At 39.3% G+C, this 22,481-nt stretch overlaps 1 protein-coding gene across 4 annotated transcripts; it reads left to right on the top strand.

Moving 5' to 3' along the window:
- Positions 1-1,833: 1,833 nt before the first annotated feature.
- Positions 1,834-21,893, top strand: TIAL1 (TIA1 cytotoxic granule associated RNA binding protein like 1). 4 transcript variants are annotated; one of them, XM_087767519.1, is made up of 12 exons: positions 1,834-2,250; positions 9,206-9,302; positions 12,702-12,851; positions 13,190-13,244; positions 13,555-13,642; positions 15,517-15,592; positions 18,827-18,935; positions 19,240-19,335; positions 19,422-19,506; positions 19,798-19,921; positions 20,401-20,540; positions 21,520-21,893. In XM_087767519.1, the coding sequence occupies exons 1-12, from the start codon at positions 2,222-2,224 to the stop codon at positions 21,635-21,637; spliced, it is 1,167 nt and encodes a 388-aa protein (XP_087623645.1). In that variant the 5' UTR covers positions 1,834-2,221; the 3' UTR covers positions 21,638-21,893. The 4 variants fall into 4 exon arrangements, with proteins under 4 accessions (XP_087623645.1, XP_087623646.1, XP_087623647.1 ...); XM_087767520.1 differs by having other exon boundaries at positions 1,835-2,250; positions 12,753-12,851; XM_087767521.1 differs by lacking the exons at positions 1,834-2,250; positions 9,206-9,302; positions 12,702-12,851; positions 13,190-13,244 and adding an exon at positions 14,983-15,050 and having other exon boundaries at positions 13,626-13,642.
- Positions 21,894-22,481: the final 588 nt, after the last annotated feature.

The raw sequence follows: 22,481 nt of genomic DNA, 5'->3' as shown, positions 1-22,481 counted from the left end.
TTGATCCCTGCTGGCTATGCCCATTTTTTATATGCAGATCTTTGACTAGTCAAACCCCATGATTAGAGTATTCCAGTAATTCCTTATGTATTCAGCCTGCTGTTTTTTATACATTTTTAAAAGTTACTTAAGCCACCTGTATCTGCATCTGCGAGCTAGAATAGCTTCTTCCAGAAATATAAGCCTGGCAACAGTCTTGCGTGTTTAAATTCAAGATAGGAAAACACTGTGTGAGCAGCAGGCATGAAAATATCTAGTTTGATAAGTATATAGGCAGTTTTCTCTGTAATGTTACTATTTTGAAAGAGGGAGAGTATTTAAGAGTACTTGAATATTCAATACACATGCAAATTGAATTTCTTCCAGAGTAAGAGCGCTGCGATTATTCTGCAGTAACTGGGCGTGAGGATGCTCGTACTCCGCCTGTGCAGAGCTATTCTGATCCATTTCCTCATTGACAATTCCTAACTTAACTTCTCACTAGCTAAAGAAAACTTACCATAAAAATTCTTATATTAAACCATTTTTTTGTAGTGAGAAGTTTAATGATGTTAGCAAGGATTTTTGTTTGATGTAAAAAGGAGAGCACTTCCAGATGGGTTTCCCAAGACCATTGCTTGATGATTGCTGACGAAGGGTGATAACGCACCAGGCTTTGTCCTTCAAAACTACTCTGAGACATCGTCACCTCTCCATTGCCATTTGTCCGGAGTCCCAGTGGCTGGCACCGAGTTCTGCTTCGTGATACCAACGCTGTTTGGAGTTCTAAGTGCTAATTAACGGCGCTTTCTTCTGTGCCTACGGCAGAGGTTGGTTTCATGGTCCCAAATAACAGTGCCTGCAGTATGCTTCCTATAAAACACCCCGTTGTGGTGTATATGGAACGAAATGAGACGGACAGGCCTCTGCCCCCACCGCCTCTGCTCTCGGTGAGCCCCTTAAGCATTGCACATCTCCTAACAATCGTGACCTTCACAACTGATACCGTACTTACGTGCTGCGGTACCTGAAGACAGGCAGGCTGTGTTACAGGTACCGCGTGTGGACAGTACATAAAATCACGGTCTTTGGTTGTGAACATATCACAGAAAGCTTTGGGATGGAAGGGACCTTTAAAGGCCACCCAGCCCAACCCCCCTGCAATGGGCAGGGACATCCACAACCAGATCAGGTTGCTCAGAGCCCCGTCCAACCTGGCCTTGAATGTTTCCAGGGATGGGGCATCTACCACCTCTCTGGGCAACTCATTCCAGTGTTTCACCACCCTCATCGTGAAAAACTTCTTCCTTATATCTAGTCTAAATCTACCCTCTTTTAGTTTAAAACCATTCCCCCTTGTCTTATCGCCACTGGCACTGCTAAAAACATGGCACGCAGTAATATATTATGCTATAAACCAGACTCCCCTCAGGCAAGCGCACGGCAATATAATAAGTCTTCACAGGATGAGCCGCCGGAGGTGTACCAGATCGCTTTATTCGTCATTGATGCCCATACTACCGTCACACTTCTGCGTCAGTTCCCCAGCGGGCAGAAACCCCCGGGGGCCTGTGGCTCAGCCCGGGCTCTCCCCAGCTACCTCCAAGGCAGCGGCCGGAGCTGGGGCTGGGGCCGGGGCCGGGGCCGGGCCCTGCCCGCTGAAGCCCGGCTCCAGGCGGCGGCGGCGGCGGCGCAGAGAAGCGAATCTTCCCGGGCTGCTGGCAGCCAATCGGCGGGGGCCGGGCTCGCCCCCCGCGGCGGGGAGGGAGGCGGGCCGCTGCGCCGCCGGGCCCGCGGCCGCCGGGCATGCTGGGAGCGGTAGTTTCTTCCCAGCGCCGCTCCCCGCGATGGGCGGCCGCAGGACTACAGCACCCAGAAGGGCGGCGGGCGCCGGCCGCCGTCCCGCCGCGCTCTCCCCGTCGGTGCCTACGATCCCCAGCGCTCTCCGCGGCGCGGCGGCGGGGACCGGGAAGGAGAATCCGGTCCGAGAGGGAGCGGGCCGGCGGGGCGCGGCTGCGCAGAGCGCGGCTTCCTGAGTGTCTGGTGGCGGCGGCCATTTTGTGGTGCTTCTTCCCTCTCCTGTTCGGGTTGCGGTGTCGGGACCTGGCGAGGGGGCGAGACGGAGCGGGGGGAGCCGGGGCCCTCACCCTCACCTTCCCTTCGCCTCCCTGCGCGGCGGAGCCCCCCCTCCGGCGCTGCCCCCGGCTGCGGCTGCGGCTGAGAGCGGCGCTCGCCCACCATTATGGAAGACGACGGGCAGCCCAGGACCCTGTGAGTGGGGAGGGGGCGGCGGCGGAGCGGCGGGGCCGGGCCGGGGGGCTTCGGGGGTGGGGAGCGAGCCCCGGCGGGCCCAGGGCGGAGCGGGCCGGGCCGGCGGCGGGGCGAGGCGGGGAGAGGGATGCGGTCCCGGAGGCGTGCGTGGCCGGGCCGCGGTGGGGGCGGGGAGGTGCGGGCCGGGCGGGAGCGTGGAGAGGGGGGAGAGCGGGGCCGGCGGGGCGCGGGGGTCCCGGGGGAGCGGAGGGAGGCGGCGGGCGGGAGGGAGCGGAGCGGAGGGCGCCTGAGGGGAGAGCGTGTGAGGGAGGGACGGGGAGCGGGGTCCGGAGCGGGTGTCGGCCGGGGAGCGGAGGGAGAGACGCGGGAGAGCGCTGCTGCCAGCGGCGGGGACGGGAGGGCGCGGGCTGGCGTCGCAGCCATCCGGGGGGAAAGCGGGGCTGCCGCCGCCGGGGTGGCGGCGAGGGGACTCGGGGTTTGGGTGGGTCTGTGTCCAGTGCCCGGGGGGAGCCCCGCTGCCCGGCTGCGGGAGCCGGGCTCTCCCGGGAGGAGCGGAGCGGAGCGGGCCGGGCCGCCCGCCCTCCGGTCCCCTCCTCACAGCGGCCCCGGCGCTCGGAAAGTTCTTTGTGTTCCCCCTGCGGTGGTGGGGTGGGAGCGCCGTGAAACGAGGCTCTCTGTAGCGGGCAGGACAGGAGAAATCGCTTTTCCCTCCGGTATTTTGCAGTGTGGTTCAATAGTAGTCTCTTGGGCCCTGGCAAATGAAATAACTGTACGCTGGCCGTGTCTCTCTAGGCAGTGTTTAATCAGTTGGTGGATGTCATCTGTTTTCTGTTTAAAAATATAAATTTGAGCTTTTTTTGGTTGCTGTTGAGTTCTTTTCAACTCTGCAGGTACGGTTTTGATGGGTTTTCTTTGTCCTATTCACTTACACGAGGGGGGCTGGTATGTATCGTTAGGCACTTGAGAGCATATAATTCTGTTGTTGATTGTTTTAACTAGTTCGTAGATTTTCAGTTTCCAGTTGCCTAAGGGTGTTACGTGCTGTATGAACAGTACAGCGTTTGGGCTGTCCGTACAGTAAAGGCACCTCAACAGTACAATGCTCAGGCTGCCCATATGAGAAACACAGCTCAAGACAGTGCAAATGAAATCTTTGTCTGTTTGATTCTGGGGACAGTAGCCTTCAGAAAGTCTTTCAAAGATAATTTGGATTCAAGGCCGCTTTAAAGAAACTACTGAAACAGAGTAAAACATCTCTGAATTGCTTTAGTTTGTTTCCACTGCCAAAATGATGACTTGGCATTTAAGGCTTTTCGAGGCGATTTGTGTTTTTTCTCCTTCCCATGTCTGCAAAAGTTCTTTTAACTTGTTTATGGTGTAGTGTAAGTACTTAGTCCTTGCTCCCTGAGATGCGTAGTTTAAATAAGTGTATCTTAAATGCTTTTTGTGTTGACTGCCCAAATGGTCTGAGTGTGCTTGGCCCAGATAGTGGGCATAGTTTTCAGTGTGTTGCTTTAGAATGAGAGGAGGGAAAAGGGCAAAGGTACACAGCATTTTGCTCATTTTTATTTTCAAGGTTCCTCTCTGCCTGATTGGCTCCTCTTTTTGAAAATCAGTGCTCTATCTAGGCTAAGTTTTAAGATGTTCTTTTACTGCTAACAAGTTTTGGTGCTGCATTGGGAGTGGGTTCTTCTTACTAACGCATCCACTGATGACCTGACTTAGCCCATAGTCACTGACAAGAAGAAGATTACATTTGTACTAAGACATCTGAAACAGCATCTCTACAGCTGCCCAAGATGTTTTATTGCACACATGTAACTCTGTTTAATTTGTCAAACTAATAAACAGCATATACGTCCATTTCCTAGTAGTTTTGTAGTAACCACAGTCATGTAGGGTTACTTTCCTGTAATTATTTGAGTGCTTTTTTCATAGAAGACAAAAATTCTGCTGTAGCATTTCTTACACCTCCCTCTTGTCCCTACTTTTATCTGAAATATGTTTAAATTTAGAATTGCAAGTTGTGTTTTAAAGATTATTATCCTGGCTAATACTTTTCATGTAGAGCTGTTATGATCTCTCATATAAATAAAACTCACTGGCCCCCAAGAACAACTAATAATATTGTTAGTTGAACTTGTTGTTTTTGTTTGTTTTTGCAGGGAGAAAAAAGTGAAGAACAAATTGTTTCTATAGCTATTTGACCATATGCATAGGCACTTGGTTGATAGTTTAAGTGATACTTTATCAATGTCTTTGGTATTTCATTTATTCCTTCAGGAAAGAAAAACTAAACCTGTAGGTTAGGAAGGAGTTTTCTTTTTTAATGCTTGCAAGCAATTTTTTTAATTATAAAAAGAAAAACCCACCAAACCACCAAACATTTATGCCCATCTTAAATATCTCTGGAATAATTGTTTCCATTTGCAGTGCTTACAGGGCTGTTACGTTGTTTTCAGTCATGATAGGCCAGTCATGAACCTCTAAGAATTCAAAATATTTTCTGAGGCTTAATATAGAAAATAGACACCATTTGCATTTTTATTTCTCACATTTCATAACTAGTAGGCCTTCATAGAAATGTGAAGAGTAACGTTCAATATTTTCTACCAAAAAGTTTTCTTTACTGCTCTAAACAATTTGAAGATAACTTGAGAAAGGGATGCATTTTTGTAGGATTTGTGACACCCCTCAATTCAAATGTGATATAGAAAATTTATGACATGTAGTTTTTTTAGCTGGTCCTAAAATGAACTGTGGGCTTCTGATTTTATTTTTTTTTATAGAACACTTGAAACCTCTGTTTTCTGTGAGTACTGCCAGATCTTCTTCCATCACAAGCTGTATCAAAGTCCTTTCTCTACTTTAATGTGGAAACTAAGCTCTGAGAAACCTAATGCGTTGCTAATGTTATCGGGTGTCACTGATAACTGGAAGAAAAGTTCCAAATTTGTATGTTCTTATTAATGGTTTTAGAAAAAACTTCATGAGCAGTCACTGGATACCTAGAAGTTGTATCATTAGCCTTGCCATGGTATATTCTAAGTACCATGGAATTTGGATGGGGTGCAGAAGTAAGACTTCAGCTGTGAATCGGGAGCTGGATTCACTTCTCTTACACTTCCTTTCAGTTCAGTCCTCTTGTAGAGGAATATCGTCTGCTAGTGGAGTCTACAGAGGGGATTTTTCTTGGTATCATTTTATTTCCAGTAGCTCACTAGCACTAGGCAGAGATGCTACTAGAATTTCTATGGACTTTTCACCCATCAATTACCTTATTGCTTATCATGCTTCCTTCATTTAAATATGGAATCTGGCAATTCTTGCATGTTGTCTGTGTGAGTGTGAAAAGATATTTACCATCTTTCCTCCAAGTAGTATGTAGGGGAGTTTGTGGACCTAACAGTAGTGGCTGTCAATGTCCCTTTCTTTCTTACCTGTCTGGGATACAATGAAAACCTGTATACCTTCACAAAGAGGATATTTCTGCTCAAGGCAAAGAGTTTAATTCTAAAACTCATTACTTGCTGATACGGGCTTCTTCTGTTCTTTAGATAATTTTACAAGATCTCTGAATTTCAAATACAGTTTCTTATTCTTTGTGTTGTCAGCAGCATTCAAAAGTGTAATATATTGAAATTTATGTCAGGAGATTACATACAGATATATATATGGTTTGGGGTTTTTTTTGTATGTGCTTATTAATTGGTATTTAAGTGCTTCAAACTTGCAGAAGGGAACAAACACTATTGCCTGTATGCAAAAAGCCACAACTTTTGCTGCCCTGTCACATTAACCAAGACAACAGCCTATAAAAGTATAGTAAGTGCTTCTTCTCTGTTGGGTTTTATAATTTTTAAGAAGTTTGAATTATATATCCTCTAAAATGCAATAAAACAAAAAGATTGAAATACCATGCAATAGCATGTTAAAAGTCATATGTTTTCTTTAGGTGTGGTTCTACTTATTTTGATTTCATAAAGTAGAATAGAAAATATGATGTTACGTTATATCCTGTATAAATTTGAGCTAGAAAGGGGAAAACTGGGTGCACCAATAGGCTGGTGATGTGTGGCAGGTGATTAGCATCAGCTGAGGAAAGTTTTGTGTTTCGAGAAAGGTAAGGTTTCTGTTCGTAATGTGTTGAATATATTTCTTTCCTTAGTTATATAGTATTCAAACATTGTACACTGAAGATGTTTGCTTGTATATTTTTTTAAGTCATCTTTAACTGTACTGAAGGAGGTAATATTACTGCAGCCTACTTTACTTAAAGACACGGAAGTAACTATCAAGTGTTATTTTTTTAGTGTATTGTTTCAAATTTGTAGAGGTTTGTATTCCCCTATTTTACATGCAATTTAAGATTTGGGTCTCTGTGGATGTTGTCCTTGTTACATGAACCTTTTATTGTGAAGTATTCTCACTGTGTGTATTATTCAAGTTTCAGAGTGTTAGCAACTTGTGAAAGGTATTGATGCCTTCTGACTCTGGTAATACTAAACATCAAGGCAGTATTTATCATATACATTTAGAGAATTAATGGGCCGTTAGGACTTGACATCCCATTTGAATCTAGCAATCCGGTGGTCCAGAATTACACTGCTGATTTTTATGAAGAGGCAACCTGTTTCATAGCTAAAGTTTATGATGCAACATCCTCATTCACAACTATCTTGATGAAGACATAGTGGCATTGGAAAACCACCTAGTATCTCTTCTAGCAGTTAGTGTAATTTATCTAACCTGAATTGAATAGATTTCTAAGGAATGGATTTTCCTGGCTTTTTTGTCAGACCAAGAGGAATTCTTCACATGGCTTTTCAGAGTTCTTGCATTTCCAAAATCCATATTATTATTATGCAGAAGAGGCTGAGATTTTGTTCTTCTATAGTGTTAATTGTACTCCTTGCTCTATCTGATTTTGCAGTAGAAATAATGTTAGTAGGACTTCACCATATTTAATTTCATCTCAGTGCTACTGTACAGGTGCTTATATCAGTATCCTGTTAAGGAATGGTGTTAACTAATAGTGTTCTACAACATACAAAGGGAACAAGTACTAATAATAAGTTCACAGCACTGCTGACACTTTATGTGGGAATTCCTACTGGTAATTATATCCATGTTCTATCTGATTTTAGTAGTATCTGCAAAGGTTAATATTTCCATTTAAAACTATTAGTGATTTACAATTTAATCTTGGTGAATGATTAACAAAAAATTAGTTAAGGTTTCAGAAAGAAGGTATGGATAAATGTTTAACTGCTAAGTTTTCAGAATAGAGAATTGAAAAGTCAGTGAGATGGGCAATTTGTCCTGTAATTGGTCTTACAGAATTCTGCAGTTTTTAAATTCTTTACTGAAATGATTCATAACAATACAGACTGCAAATGTAGCTTGTATTAATGACTTATATTAATTCCTATGTCTTTATTAAGAAAGCAATGAGTACATGAAAGCCTTTAATGGATGTTTCTATATTCAGGTGATGTGATATATAAGAAACTCACTCTGGATCTTGTGTAGCATTTGAGTCCTGACTGAGAAAGTGCAGAACTGTTTCATAGTTGTTGAAAGAATAACAACATAAAAAAAAATCTGTTTTTATCATTGTATGGTGTTCAGATGAAAACAAATAGTGTCCATTTTAATTTTGCTGAAGCTAGATGAAAGTCCAGTTGTCAAACACAGAAATTGCCTTTCAAAATTTTTAAAGGGATGCTCATTAAGCAAAAGAAGTGTGCGCTTGAATCGCTATACTCAAAAGAATTTGGCTTATGCATAGACTAAGAAATGCTGTTTCACGTTTATGTTCACAGAAGTGTATTAACAGCTCAGACTGACTTTAGTTTACTGTACTGTGACATTCTATAATAGATCAGAGTGAAATAAATGTATATTGTTTCAACAGCTAAATCACAAAAGTTCTGCTCATGTTATTGGTTGCATTTGCGTACTTTGTTTTGACAGGCTTAATTGTAAAGATAATGAATGTCCCTGTGCTGATGACTTTTGAGTTCTGTTGCTGTGACAAGCCTTTCTCTTAACTGATCACTTTGTTTACAATTTGATTACAAATTAGTCACTTTTGTTTAAAGAATTCAGTTTTGCATGCATGACTCTTTCTCAGCCATCTCTGTGACCTGATTTTACTTTTTCTGAGTGTAACCTGTAGCAGAGTATCTAGAAGTAGTTCTAAGACTCTGCTATTGGATTTCTGGCTATCTGGGTAAATCTAGGGCTCTATCTAAACTAGATAGGTATTTCAAAACTTGGAATTACTTCTAAGGTTTTATAAATAAAAAAATCAGAGAGTTTGGGTGATATTAAAATAACACTGCCAAAATAGAGATGGTAGCTGTTGAGATAGGTGCTGTGCGGAGCATTCCTATGGCATAATGCTGCATAAATTGCCCTGCCTGTTGGTGAGTGGGCTGGTTTTCCAAATGTTCAGGAAAACAAGAAAATTGACTTGGTCGTTTGCAAGGCAGCGCAGTTTATGTCTGGTAGCTACTACTGAACTAATAGGAGTTAGATGTGGGTTCGTACCCGAATTCAGAAGTAGTCTTGATTAGATGCTCAGTGGGAAGTGAAACTTAAAACATCTTTGCCCAGTTGGTTGCTTGTTCTACCCAACGTTCTTGAGCAATGTTCTTGCTGGTTTTGACGTTTCTCTGCCAAAGAAACGACTGACACTAGATATCGGTGTCCAGTATTATGTCTGAACCAAGCTTCATGTTCTCAACTGAGTGGCGAACTTTATAATTTAGAAACCACATGAATGCTGCATTAAAACTATGTCATGAAATAATTTGTAAATACTGTCTTTAAGATACCTGGGCTGTCTAAAGGGAGATTTTTCATAGTCATTTAAGATTTTAAAATAGTAATTACATTTGAAAAGATGGAAATTTCTGGTTTAAAATGTTGCTTTTGTTTCCTTGTGTAGCTATGTAGGAAACCTCTCCAGAGATGTGACTGAAGTTCTTATACTTCAGTTATTCAGCCAGATTGGACCATGCAAAAGCTGTAAAATGATAACAGAGGTAAGGCCTTCCACATCCAGGGGGGTAGCAAATATAATGTAACTTAGGATAAAGTTGTCCAAAATAAATGGAGTTGGGGGCTTCTTTTTACATTACTGGTAGTGGGTTTTTAGGTTAACTGTGTTTGGCTTTGGGGATAACTTTTTGCAGAAGAGACCTGTTGTTGTGTACTGTCCTGTACTTTGCCTGTAGCCCTGACGTACCTTCTACCAGCTGATGATGAGATTCCACTTTGTTTAAAAGGTTGTTACCCCCTCTTTTCAGAACCACATTGTTCTGATGATCAGAAACCTTATTGTTTCAAGTGTTATTCATGGCTATTTTGTACATTTTTCGCTTTATTTGAATGTGAGCCTCAGTAATGCTTTTCCCTCTCAAATCAATCCTTCTTCACTATGGATGAAAAGTAAAAAATCCTTCAAAATAAGTTTTGCTCTTCCTGAGCCTCTTCTGTGCCAGTGCGAATAGCTCTTGTCTGCACCTGTCTGTTCTTAAATTAATTTTTTCTTGAAACAAAGTGACAAAATTTCCCTAGTATTCCAGATAAGGTATTTTGTTCAAAGTGTTGGTAAGTATTAATAATTTCTTCTCTCCGTTGTAAACACTCTGGTACGTTTAGGTTTGGTAGCCATTTCTGTGTTCTTGTTGACACATCCTAGGCAACTTCTCGCTCCCTAATATTTTTCCTTCCTTCTGCATTTATAAATGATGGACTTCAAGCAGGCAGGGACTAATCAAAACTTCTGCTAGGTTTAATCTTTGGTTCTTCAACTCTGGTTTTCTGTATGCTCTTCCTACTTTTTACTACTTCTTGTGGTTAGTACTAACTTGTGATTATGGATTTCCTGAGTACAGTCACATTTTTTTTGTCAGGATCGTTAATGGAAGTATTAAAAGGCAAGTCTTGCAACCAGACTTCTTTAGGAACGCTACTAGTAACTCCTCTGTGGTCGTCTTTTCTTTTCAATGTGACACACTGCTTTTTTGGTTCTTAGCTGCTTATTATCCACCTGATGCTTGTTTAATCACTCTCATCTTTGTCTTAACTAATAATGTCCCGTGTGGCATTTTATTAAAACTTTTTAGTGAAGATAAGAGCTCTGCCACATTTTCTATAAGGTTGTTGAAGAAAGATAACTAAACAGAAGGATAACCGAGCACAGTTGTTAACTGTTTCTTCAGAGAAAAACCTTTGATTGTCATACAGTCTTCAGAAATAAGGTACTGTTGCTCCAGCCTTCAGCTGATTGAGAGATGTTAGCATCCGTTTGATTTCTTGAGAACCAGATGAGAAATTCCAACAGTCATTTTACCTTGATTTAGGCTTTGTGGTTTTAAGATTTTACATAACCATAGAAATAACAAGTGAGATGTCTTCATGAAATAAGTAGATAAACAGAAAGCTACTTGCAGCTATATTCAGTCATATGGAGGTGAAGGCGCTGGGCTGACCTCAGCACCTGTCACCAAGCAGTCAGCAAGTGCAGGTTGGATTCGAGGCTGGAACTGGCCTGCAGCTACAGCGCTTTTAACTGTCAAAGTACCTGTCCACATTGCCTATCCTTCTAATCAGTTTGTTGTAGACTTTTCATAGGCACTGAGTTACATGTAAGTGGTTCTTACCCGTCCGTTGTTATTACCACCATCCGTCAAGTTTATACCTGAATGTTCTCCTTTTGTGACACCACCCCACCACCCCCCTTTAGCCAGGTGTACCAACTGTTTGCTCACTCTTTTTCATTCATAGAATATGTGACATGAATATGTCAAGCATTTAGAGATTTCAAGCATTTGGGGGTATGTAATACTCAGAGGGATGGTGTGACTAGCATTTACCGATATCTTAAACACTTAAAGATCTGGGCATCTGCAAAAGAGGCTCTTCTCATGTTCAGACAACGGCTTAGTGCAAAAGAAGAGACACGCACCCCGAGTCTAAAAGTAAAATTGCACTTCATTTGGAGCATAAACCACAGTAAATCTGCTAAGGCCTTAAATGGATTTCCCAAATCTTGTATTCATTGCAGCAGGAAAGTGGTATGGGAAGAGGGGTGAATTAAGGCTTAGTGTTTCTGAGGCATCTGGGGTGAATGTGCTTTTGGAGCACTTCATGGCTGTTGTGACTTAAACTCTTCTTTTATGAGCTCAGGTACGTTTTCTCTCATCTGTTCATTTTGCATCAGTTAGGGACAGTTAGTACTGACAGTGTTTAGGAGGATGACTTCAGACTACTTGATGATTTTAGGTATATAAAGGCCTTGTGATCACTTCAGCTATTAGATCTTAATAGTTTCCCCTCTTCAGATGAAGACAGAACTATGTTTGAAGATGTACAGTCCCATTTTACAGGGCAGAATTAGGATTTCTTTGTCCATATAAGCGTGCATGAATTTTCAGAAGTTAAACAGTAAGACTGGTAAAGGCCTACACTTAACTTGTGTTAGAGCTGTGCTCTGTCTGACACTGAGGGAGGTTGATATGCAAGAACATTGATGTCAAAGCAGTTTCTTTATGTGCTACTACGCCCTTCCCTGTCCATGCAAGAAATAATTTGTTTAGTTTAATATTGCCGTTTATCACCTTTTGGTCCATGTACATGCAGAGTAGTTAATGTAGATATTTTGGTGTAAGGCTGTAGTTTTTGTACTCATTACATCTTTTAGGCAGGTTAAATGCAGTGTTAAAGTTCACATTCTAATCATCATTTCCACTTGATCAACTTTTCTGAAAACTTTTATATTCTTTGCACTTAATACTCTGGTACATTTTATACTTCAGTGAGCTTTGTTTGTCAGTACTTTTAAAGGTGACTTGATAGGCCATCCTACAAAAAGAGGTTATACCCAAGATTTGACAGAGTAACAATCAGTTGATTAGTATCTTTTTCCCCTCAGTCAAACTATTTTGAGCCTTTTTAAAGGAATATTTCCCAGTTGCTGGGTATAACATTTTTCACTTGAGACTGAGAATATGCAACTTCTAGGTTGCCGTCTGCTAGTGATTTTCAGGCAGATAAGAGGAAAGACTTCTTAAGTAGGAGGAGAGAGAAAACTGGCAAAAATGTATCTGGGGAGCAAACCTTTCAAGCTTTCAAGTATATAGATGAGGCAGAAGACCATTTTTGTTCTTCTCTCAATTTTTCCCTTTTTTTCCCCCCCCTTCCATCCAGTCTGCAGATCACTTTTCTGGTAGTTGAATTATTTTTAGTTTAGTAAACTTAAAGTTCTGAGCCTTCCTACAAAGTCAACTATACTTCAGAAATGGCTAGACCTTTAATAAAAAGCCCATCTTAATTCTTGCATTTAAGTGTAATGTCAAAGGCTATTTCATAAATCTAATGCAAATCATTCTTAAAGTTTCTAGCTATAAGTAATATATTTTCCTGGATTTTCTTCTCAGCAACCCGATAGCAGAAGGGTCAACTCTTCTGTTGGATTTTCTGTTTTGCAGCATACAAGCAATGACCCTTATTGCTTTGTGGAATTTTATGAACACAGAGATGCAGCTGCTGCATTAGCTGCTATGAATGGGAGAAAAATTTTGGGAAAGGTAAGTTGCTTACATTGTAATCTTAGATTTAAGGAATATAGGTTTGTGTAAAAATACTAATAAAACCGTGGGGCATTCATTTTGTTGAAGATGTTTACCAACGTTAAATATTGTTAGAATAATACTGTTAAAATACTGATTTAAGTAAGCCTTGTAAGTACTGTACTGATTTAAGTAAGTCTTGTTTAGGAAACACATCGTTTATGATGTTCTGATTACTACAGCGTTTTATATTGAATGATGATTTGTAAACATTGACAGTTGTAACCCACCCTTGAATGAACTTATAAAATGTAAGAACTTTGTGAATTTATACTAAATCTTATACTTATTTTCAGGAGGTCAAAGTAAACTGGGCAACAACACCAAGTAGCCAGAAAAAAGATACATCCAGTAAGTAAAGTAATGCCACAGTATCACTTCTACACAAATACTTCACAAGGTGGTAATAATTTGTCATAACTGCATTTAAACATAACTTTTCTCCTTCCCATCTTGTGTTTAATAGAATTTTGCAAACTAATTCTTCTGTTTCTGCTTTGCAACTGGGGAAACTGGAGTGGACAGATTAAATTGCTGCTCCTCATCAGATGGAATCCTGGGCGTTCCTGGTTCCCAGTGCTGTGTGCAGAGCATCACTTTCTCAGGAGTTGAAATTTTAGATAGCAGTTAAATATTTGATTAGTAAATTATTTATTTTCAGATCACTTCCATGTGTTCGTTGGGGATTTAAGTCCAGAAATAACAACAGAAGACATCAAGTCAGCATTTGCTCCTTTTGGTAAAATATCGTAAGTATCACAATAAACATTTCCAGTATCAGTTAGAAAATATGACAGTGAATATTTGTTTCTGAGTTGAAATGTTATTTCTTACCTTTATAGATAATTTTTCTGATGTTAATTTCCTTATGTTGGGTGGGCAGTTAAGAGGGGTTATTGTTTCATCTCAGTATCTATCGTGATTGTAAATACAGTAATGTAATTGTGCTCCAGTTTTGCTGAAAGCAATGTGCTTTTAACCCTAATTTATACTGTTCCTAAGTGTGACTTTTTGTTGTTCAGAATGTGTACAGAATAGTGACTTGACAAGTGGTATATGTTGCATCCTCGGTGTATTTTGTATGCATTCATACTGCATTTCGTGGGCAGTATAGAAAAATGGGCAATTAGAATATAATTTTATGAAGCAGCTAGTTGAATAACTTGTGAACATTTTGAAAAAAAGCTGATATTTATGAGAATGAAATCTACTTTTTTGGATGATAACAGGGGATGAATTAAGATTATAATATTTAAATGAAAGAATGGTGGATTTACAATATGTGCGCATTTCTGCCAGTTAAGAGAATGTTTCTTTAAACTTCTCATAGATAACTCAGGTGATACTAAATCACCTGGTGTTTTAATTGAACATATTTAACATTACAAGAATCCTTGTGAGTGCTAAAGTATGTGTGTCCTTAAGAGTACTGCTACAAAAAAGTCTGTTAATCTTCTATGAGTTTATCTATAAAAATCTTTCAAAGTTGCACATGAACGTTTTTGTACTGCTTTACAGGATTATATTTCTAAGAACAAAATTCTTATTTTTCTCTTGTTCTGTACGCATATTTTTAAATGAATCATAAATCTTATTTCTTACCTCTGCTATTTTGTTTACTTTGCTTTTTGTCTCTTAATGTGGTAAGTAGTACTGTTTTAAGAATCAATTTAAAGAGAATAATTCAGGTTTCTGTTTCTCAATCTATATTTATACCTGAGACCTGCAGTTTTTCTAAAGTCCAAGTCACAATTAAAAGTAATAGCATTCTGGTTATTTTGCAGAATTGCTCATAAGAATGGACAGGATCTTGAAGGCTAACTGCAAGGAACTGTGCACACTGGAACTCAGTTGTAGATTTTTTCTCATTTCTATTTATTCTTATTATACATTATTTATATATACATATTTTAGTATTTACATTTTAACATTCTATATTCAGTGCAGTTCTATATTTCCAATCATTTTAACTTACTCACTAAAATTTCTGTGTAAATTTGTTGTTTTCGTACTGGTGTGCTTAGCATTGTTGTTAGTTTTATTCTCCTTTCTTAAATTTCTGAAAATGTCAATTTTTCAAAATTTACAGCTACCCAAACTCCAAAATGATGGTAGAGAATTGACCAAGAAAAATAAAGAAATCTGTTAACAGGCCATGTATGCCTTTTAATTCCTATTTTTTCCTCTTTTTCGATTTTTTTAATATTTCATATATTTTGTATCACTAGGCAGAAGACATTTAACTATTTAGAAAATGCATGGTAAATTAGATAGAATTGTTACAGTAATTTATAGAACAGTAAACCTTAGAGGACCCTAGCCAATAGAATATTAGACAAGGAAACTTTGTTTCTCTTATACTTCAAATTTGAACATTCTAGTTTTAGCCAGTATAGGTTATGTGGATAGGTTGCATGTTTATTACATGTTATTTTTTTTGTCCTACTGCTTTTTTCTAACAGGTAAAGAAGCAATAGGGAGAGTTCAGGAATGACTGTAGTTTTAGGGCTAACTGAATTTATAAGAAAAAATTATGCTCACAATACAGTGTGTGTGGTTCCTTTTAGTTTTTATTTTGCAGGTTATTATTATTACCCTCATATAGCTGTGCTTCTTTTCACAGGGATGCACGGGTAGTTAAAGATATGGCAACTGGAAAGTCAAAAGGCTATGGTTTTGTATCTTTTTATAACAAACTGGTGAGTAATCACAATTTAGATTTAAAATATTGCCTATTTTCCACTTCTAGTTTCGCTCTTTGTTTATATATTCACTATGTATCAGACTTTCCCAAGGGAGATAAATTTGCGGGTACAGGACAAATTTACTTCAGTCAAAAACTTCCGTTATTTATGGTGAAGGGTTGAAACACCTCAGATGACAGCAATGCTATGAGAACATTGCAAAAAAAGATGGGAGGACACTGTGAAAGCAGATTCCTGAACATAGAAAGCTTGTTTGGGTGCGTTAGGGTAGTTCAGCTTAGTCTGTGGAACCGTCTCGCCCACCGTGAGCTGGGTGGCTGGTCTGATCAGCGGTGCTTTGGGTCTCTTAGCTGAGGCACCGCGCCAGGCCCAGTGCAGTGCCCTGTGTAAGGTGGGAGCCCCTGGAAAACGGCCTCCCGGAGCCCTCAGTCCTAAGCAGTGCAGCGCTGCGCTACGCAGCAGGGTTTGGTGTTTGCCAGGTTTAGGTTCGTGCTAAAGCTCAGTCTTTCTGGGGACCTAATGCAACCAAGTCTATCATACACTGAGGTATGGCTGGATCGATTTGCATCTCAGTAAAGCTCTTGGTTGGTCCTTTGCTTGAGTTGGTAGAACGCTTTGAAATCTACGATGGTTCTTTGTGTTGAGCAATGAATTTACAGCTAAGAGTTGATTCTGTACTTCTAAAGTATTTTGCTTATGCATATTTGTAAAACTGAAGGTTGTTCTTGGTTTTATGCTGGATGGTGTTACATAATGGATAATCTTATGTACGCTTGGGGAAAAAATGCTTCTGACGAGTGACTAGTATCCCTTTTCTGATATGAAAGATGTCATTTGTAGAATTTAGTCAGTATAGTACTGATAAAAATAGTGCTACGCCCTACCATTTATAGCAATACAATTGACTCAACAAATAATTCTTGGTAATTTGGAAGTTAAATAAGTGTTTGACAGTGTAAGACGTTAGTGAAAATTATTTGGAAAATTGAGAGGCATGTGTAGGACAACATGGGGAAACTGCAAACCATTCTCCTTAAACATGTTGCGTAGAAGAAACACACAATGGTTATGGATTTTAGGCATCTAAGCCTGTTTGTGTGGTCAGAAGTCCTACATGTCAGGACTTTTTCTGTTCTTCATAACGGTTGTCTGGAGCTGAATCTTAATCAGAAAAAGTTGGAATTTCTTCTCTTCAGATTTGCAAATACCATAGGATATTACAGTTGAATGCCTTGATTTAGTGTGTTTTTCCACTTCATTTATTTTTTTTTTGTTGCAGCTGAAATAGACAAGAGGAATGAATGTCTTATTTCCTTGTACCTCTCTTCCCTTATCATATGGTTGTGTTTGGTTTCTGTGACTGTAGGGGAAGTGTTGTAACAGTCACGTGGAATGCAAGTTACTGGATTCTTTTAAGACTGAGCCATAAAAACTCCAATTTAAAATCTGTGTTCATTCTGCTAAATTAATGGATGAATTCTAAATGTAATACTAAAAAGTGCTTCTAAAATTTATGTCCTGATTGCTGTTCATTCAAACAGCAGCTGCACCTATAGGGTTACGGCACGACCATCCTGAGCTGGTAGTTTAAGGCCTGTTTTTCAGAATTTGTTGTCATCCTGCTAGACTTGGTGAAGTGGGATACGTTCCCAGACTTCAGGGACTCCAGCCTGAGGTCTTAATGCACACCACAGTTATGAGAAAATTAAAACTCCTCCATTGAACTGGAACAGTTATGGCATGGTCTCTGTTTTTGTTGTAGCTATGATCCTCAAGACTGGCAGCAAGATTCATTAGAGCTAGTTTCCTTTCCTAGTCAGTTTGTAACCTATTCGTTATGTTTTGGGAGTGAGGGTGCTTGAATAAGATTTTTGTTGTCTCGTGTTTTGTTTGTTTGTCGTCCCGTCCCCCCATCCCCTTTATTGGTCATCTGATAATTTCTTTTTTGTATTTATGTATTGTCTTCAAAATGAGCACTCTGTGTAATTAGAACTTAGAAGGATCAAGGTCCTGAGTGATTGGAGTTTGAGATGAGTCTGCTATAACTGGAAACCTTCAGTGTGAGGCAGGACAATGCTAGCTGCTCACCTTTAACTTGTCCATATGTTCTCTTTGTCCCTTGTGCTTGGAGTTTTCTTTCTTAAGCTTTCTGCCCTTGGAAAAGCATTTCAAACATATGTACTATTTGCTCTGCCTCTCTTCTTTCAAAGCAGTTGGGGGAAAAATCGCTTCTTGGAAGTATTAGCAAACTTACCCCTTGCTTACTAGCTGTTCTGCTTACAGTGTGAACTTAAAGATTGTCTTCTAATTGATGCTCAAGATAAGAAGTTAAGCCACGTGGGCCATGGACTTGTGTGTGTGTTCATACAATGACTTTAATATCCAGAGAACTTGCGAAGCAGTCTATGTTCAGACATAAATTGCATGCCTCCAGAGGGCAGAAGAGAGAATGGGACAGGGGTGTGTGCAAATAATAAACGAAAGGAAGCTTACATGCTCAGTCTATCTGTATCTCAGCATTACAGTGTCTTAGTAACTAGCATTCAGCCTTCCCAGAACTTGGGATTTTTCTACCTAAGCTTGGCCTATTATGTTGAGTGCATATTAAGATTCTGAAAAAACGCATTCAGATCTTATTATACAGTGCCTTTTGCAAACACGTAGTGTATGGTATAATGGTTACTTGGGTTACATCTGAGAAATTTTTCAGTGAGGGATTTTGATGATTAAAAAGTCTTTCCTGACTTTTCATCTGTTACTATTAAATATACTTCTGTGTATTGTATTTTTAATACAGTCAATTGGCAAAGTAACTTGATTTTTAATATATATAATTTATAGTTGATTTATTTCAGTAATTGCTTGTGGCATCTGCGTGACCTTTGTACTTTTTTGGGGCAGCCTTCAAATGTTCTAATGCAGATGCTTGTTGTGTAAAGGTAGTATATGTATGAGTACATGTAAGCTGGCTTCTAACCTGTGTGTAGAAAATGGGGGTGGGAGGAAGGTTTTGCCAAATCACTTGTGAGGGCCTTCTCTGTAACCGATCGGCTTCATGTTGCTTCATTCTTGGCTGCTTGCTGTGGTTGCTCAGAATTTCATATATTTTTTTTTGTACTGTTATTGGTTTTGTCAACAGAATTGACTGACAACCAAGTCTTTCTTAAAAGTAGACTTGCACATAATTCTTGTTTGGATGTGTTATAATCTTTATTTTAATCTCTTTAGGATGCAGAAAATGCTATTGTACACATGGGAGGCCAGTGGTTGGGAGGCCGTCAGATCAGAACTAACTGGGCAACACGGAAACCGCCAGCCCCCAAAAGTACACAAGAAAGTAAGACCTTCATGTGAAATGCTATGTTGTGTTTGCTCTCTTGCATGGCACCGTTCGATGGAGGAATAAAACATAATGTTGCCAAAATCATGTCACTTAATTGCGTATCTAGCTTGACTTCCAGATCTTAAAGAACAGATTTTTTGGGTATATTATATCAGTGTAGTGGTGGCACTACTGGTCTGTCATAAAATACTAGATGTGTTTGTTAAATGTATAATTCACACTTGTGTACAAGGTAAGAATCTGGGACTTTGTGGTTACTGTTAGCTTACTGCTTAAAAACAGCCTTCTCTCTTTATAGATAATACAAAACAATTGAGATTTGAAGATGTAGTAAATCAGTCAAGTCCAAAAAATTGTACTGTATACTGTGGAGGAATTGCCTCTGGGCTAACAGGTATGATTTGTTTTATTGCCTTTTTTATTATTGAAGCTTTTTGGACACCAAGATGGTTACTAATTCAAAAACATTATATGTTGTAGATCAACTTATGAGACAGACTTTTTCACCATTTGGACAGATTATGGAAATAAGGGTGTTTCCAGAAAAAGGTTACTCATTTGTCAGGTATGGACAGAGAAAAATAAAATCTGTGATGTTGTTCATGTTGTAATGTTTCATCTTTCTGTAATTTCACTTGACTGAACTTCTGCTGATACATTAAAAGCTGTCACCATATGTTCATAGAAAAATTTGGAACTTTTAAAAGTGGCCACCAATCTTTTTACCTGAGAAGATGAATATCTGTGAAAGCAGATCTTTTTCTCTGGATTTTCTGTATGTATGGAGTCACTGTTTTTTAACAATCAGGTGAAAGTACTATAAAGCATAACATTGGTTTGTTTTTACATCCTTTAGATTTTCAACCCATGAAAGTGCAGCACATGCTATCGTTTCAGTTAATGGAACCACAATTGAAGGACATGTTGTTAAATGTTATTGGGGTAAAGAATCCCCTGATATGACTAAAAACTTCCAACAGGTAACTTGAACCTTTTCATTGTATCACAGAAGCAATTGTGTATATACCTGTAACGCCTTCCTAGTTGTCATAGCTAAATTTTGTGGTAGTGTTCTTATGAAATTCCATGTTCTGTCTCAGTTATGTTCCAGTTGTTCATCAAATTGGGCTAGTGATTTTGATGGAATATCTGTTACTGTCTTCTGGATATGATGCAAGATAGGGAGAAACTTTGAGGTAATTCTGATTCTTGCTAGTTCACTTACTGCAGACTAGGTGACTATCCAACCAAATATTCTTTGGTATTTCGAACACACACAAACGCGTTTTACGGTACAAGGATCTAATCAAGTCACAGCGATGTCTTATTTATTTGTCTGATCTCATTATTGCTCGTTTTAGCCTGTGATTGATATAGCAAAAAATTTTGCCTTTAGCAGCACAAAAGGAACATAATCCATCTCTGGGACCTGAAGTACTATGAACTATTCTCTCCTTAGGTGGATTACAGTCAGTGGGGGCAATGGAGCCAAGTGTATGGAAATCCACAACAGTACGGGCAATATATGGCGAATGGGTGGCAAGTACCATCATATGGAATGTATGGCCAAGCATGGAATCAACAGGGTTTTGGAGTAGAGTGAGTAATCGCATTTAATTTTTTTAGAATATTTCAAGAATGTTATATCTGAGTTTCAGGCTCATTTGGTTCAAGGATTGCACAAGGTGTCAAGCCTTAGGTGGACTCCTGCGTGCTTAAAGCTTACCTTTTAATGATTACCGTGGACCGAATGATGGGGTGAGTCACTCCGATCACTCAGTCACTCTGACTTGTACTTGATCACACATTTTATGTGTATGGGTGTTTTGAGACTCAAGGCACAAAGACTTCATCTATGGTAGAGTTTCGGATGGTGGTCTTGTCTGGTATCTAAAAATTTTCTGGATTCTGAGTTGAAGTGGTAAATACTGGAGAGTCTGAACCAGGGAGCCCAGGTATCTACCTAAAGGGTTCATGACCCTGGAGAGAAGAAACTGCATACTGACATTTTAACTTGTGCAGTTTCAGAATTTGGGTGGGCTTTTAGTATTTGATCTCTTGAAGACTGAAGTCTTCACAACAACTTTTTTGTTTTAACATACTTTTAAAGTAACTTCTTTGCTTATGTAATTCTTCATTATCTCTTGCCAATTAAACATAGTAAGCCCTGATAAACCTATCACTGGTATTCGTGCCAATTAGGCGTTGGGAATTTTTTTCATTTCTGCATCACTGATGTTGACTTAGAGCCACCTGCGTGCGTACATGCCTTTGGAGGCGGTTGTCCTATGCAACTAGTACCCAAGGTTTGTGGGGAATTTTTTTTTAATTTGTTCTTAAAAAGCTTATGCCATTTTCAAGAATCACATGTTGTAGCACTTAACCTGAATTACTCTTTAAGGAGAAGAAGAAATTGTTCTATTTTGGTATGAATAGTAATTTTGGAAGTATGTTTTTATGTTTTTTATTTTTTTTGTCTGTTGTCTTGTAAATAACTTGACTGACTTGCATGATTCTTTTTCTTTTTTTTTTCTTTTTTTTCCTTTCCTTTTTTTTAACTGTCCTGTTTCTTTTTAAGCCAATCTCCATCTGCTGCCTGGATGGGTGGATTTGGTGCTCAACCTGCCCAGGGACAAGGTGCTCCTGTAATACCTAACCAAGCTGGATATGGTATGGCAAGCTACCAAACGCAGTGAGCTGGGACTCTGTTTAAAAGTGTGTATTTCGTGATAGGCTGCAGTTTCCAGTGACATTCTGAAGACTGGAATGTAGACAATGAAAAAAGAAAATATTTATTTTAAAAATGGAAATGTTTGGAACCTTTAGCACAGCTTTGCTTTGGTGAAGGACACAAATGTCTTCTAGTTCTGCCTTTTTAAGTTTTTGTTCATGATGGATATGAACATGTTTTCCTTTGTGTACAAAAATTAAAAATAAAGTCAATAAAGACAATTCTGACTACAAATTTTGATATAGTAGGAGAAATGGCTAATGAATTTGATCTTTAGGTTACCATTCCATTTTTTTGTTCTGTCTTCAGTGTTTTATATCACTGTGCTTTTTAAGAGAAATGACGTTGAAAAACAGCAAGTTGCTTTTAATTGAACACACATCCTGAAATAAACTGTGGACCAATCGTTACAACCTGCTAGACAGTATTGATTTTTCAAGAAACCTGTGGGCATAGCTCAGAAAGCATATGTAGGTCTTGGAATAATTTTTTTAAAAAAATATTTAATTTTTCTACATGCTTAAAGAAAACAGTCTGATACAAAGAGTAGTTCAGTCTAAAATGAAAAACAGTACTGTCTGAGTAATGTCACATAACTTTTACTGTCCACATTCAGGCACACATTAAAACTTCAGAGCTGGTTTGCTTATTAAGACTGTAGAAATTTGCATTTAATTTTGAGAAGTAAAAACATTTTTGCAAGTATGTTGTTTGTATTCAAATCAGACAGTCATACTTGTGCTTTTACATAGTTTGAAGGCTACACATTGTAAATATTTCATAATTACAGTGTTTCAAAAGCATGCTCA

Source organism: Nipponia nippon, unplaced genomic scaffold (genome assembly GCF_047370975.1).
Source record: "Nipponia nippon isolate SJK-2023a ecotype South Korea unplaced genomic scaffold, ASM4737097v1 scaffold_3, whole genome shotgun sequence".
NCBI lineage: Eukaryota > Metazoa > Chordata > Aves > Pelecaniformes > Threskiornithidae > Nipponia > Nipponia nippon.
This window is presented reverse-complemented; position numbering and strand designations above follow the sequence as displayed.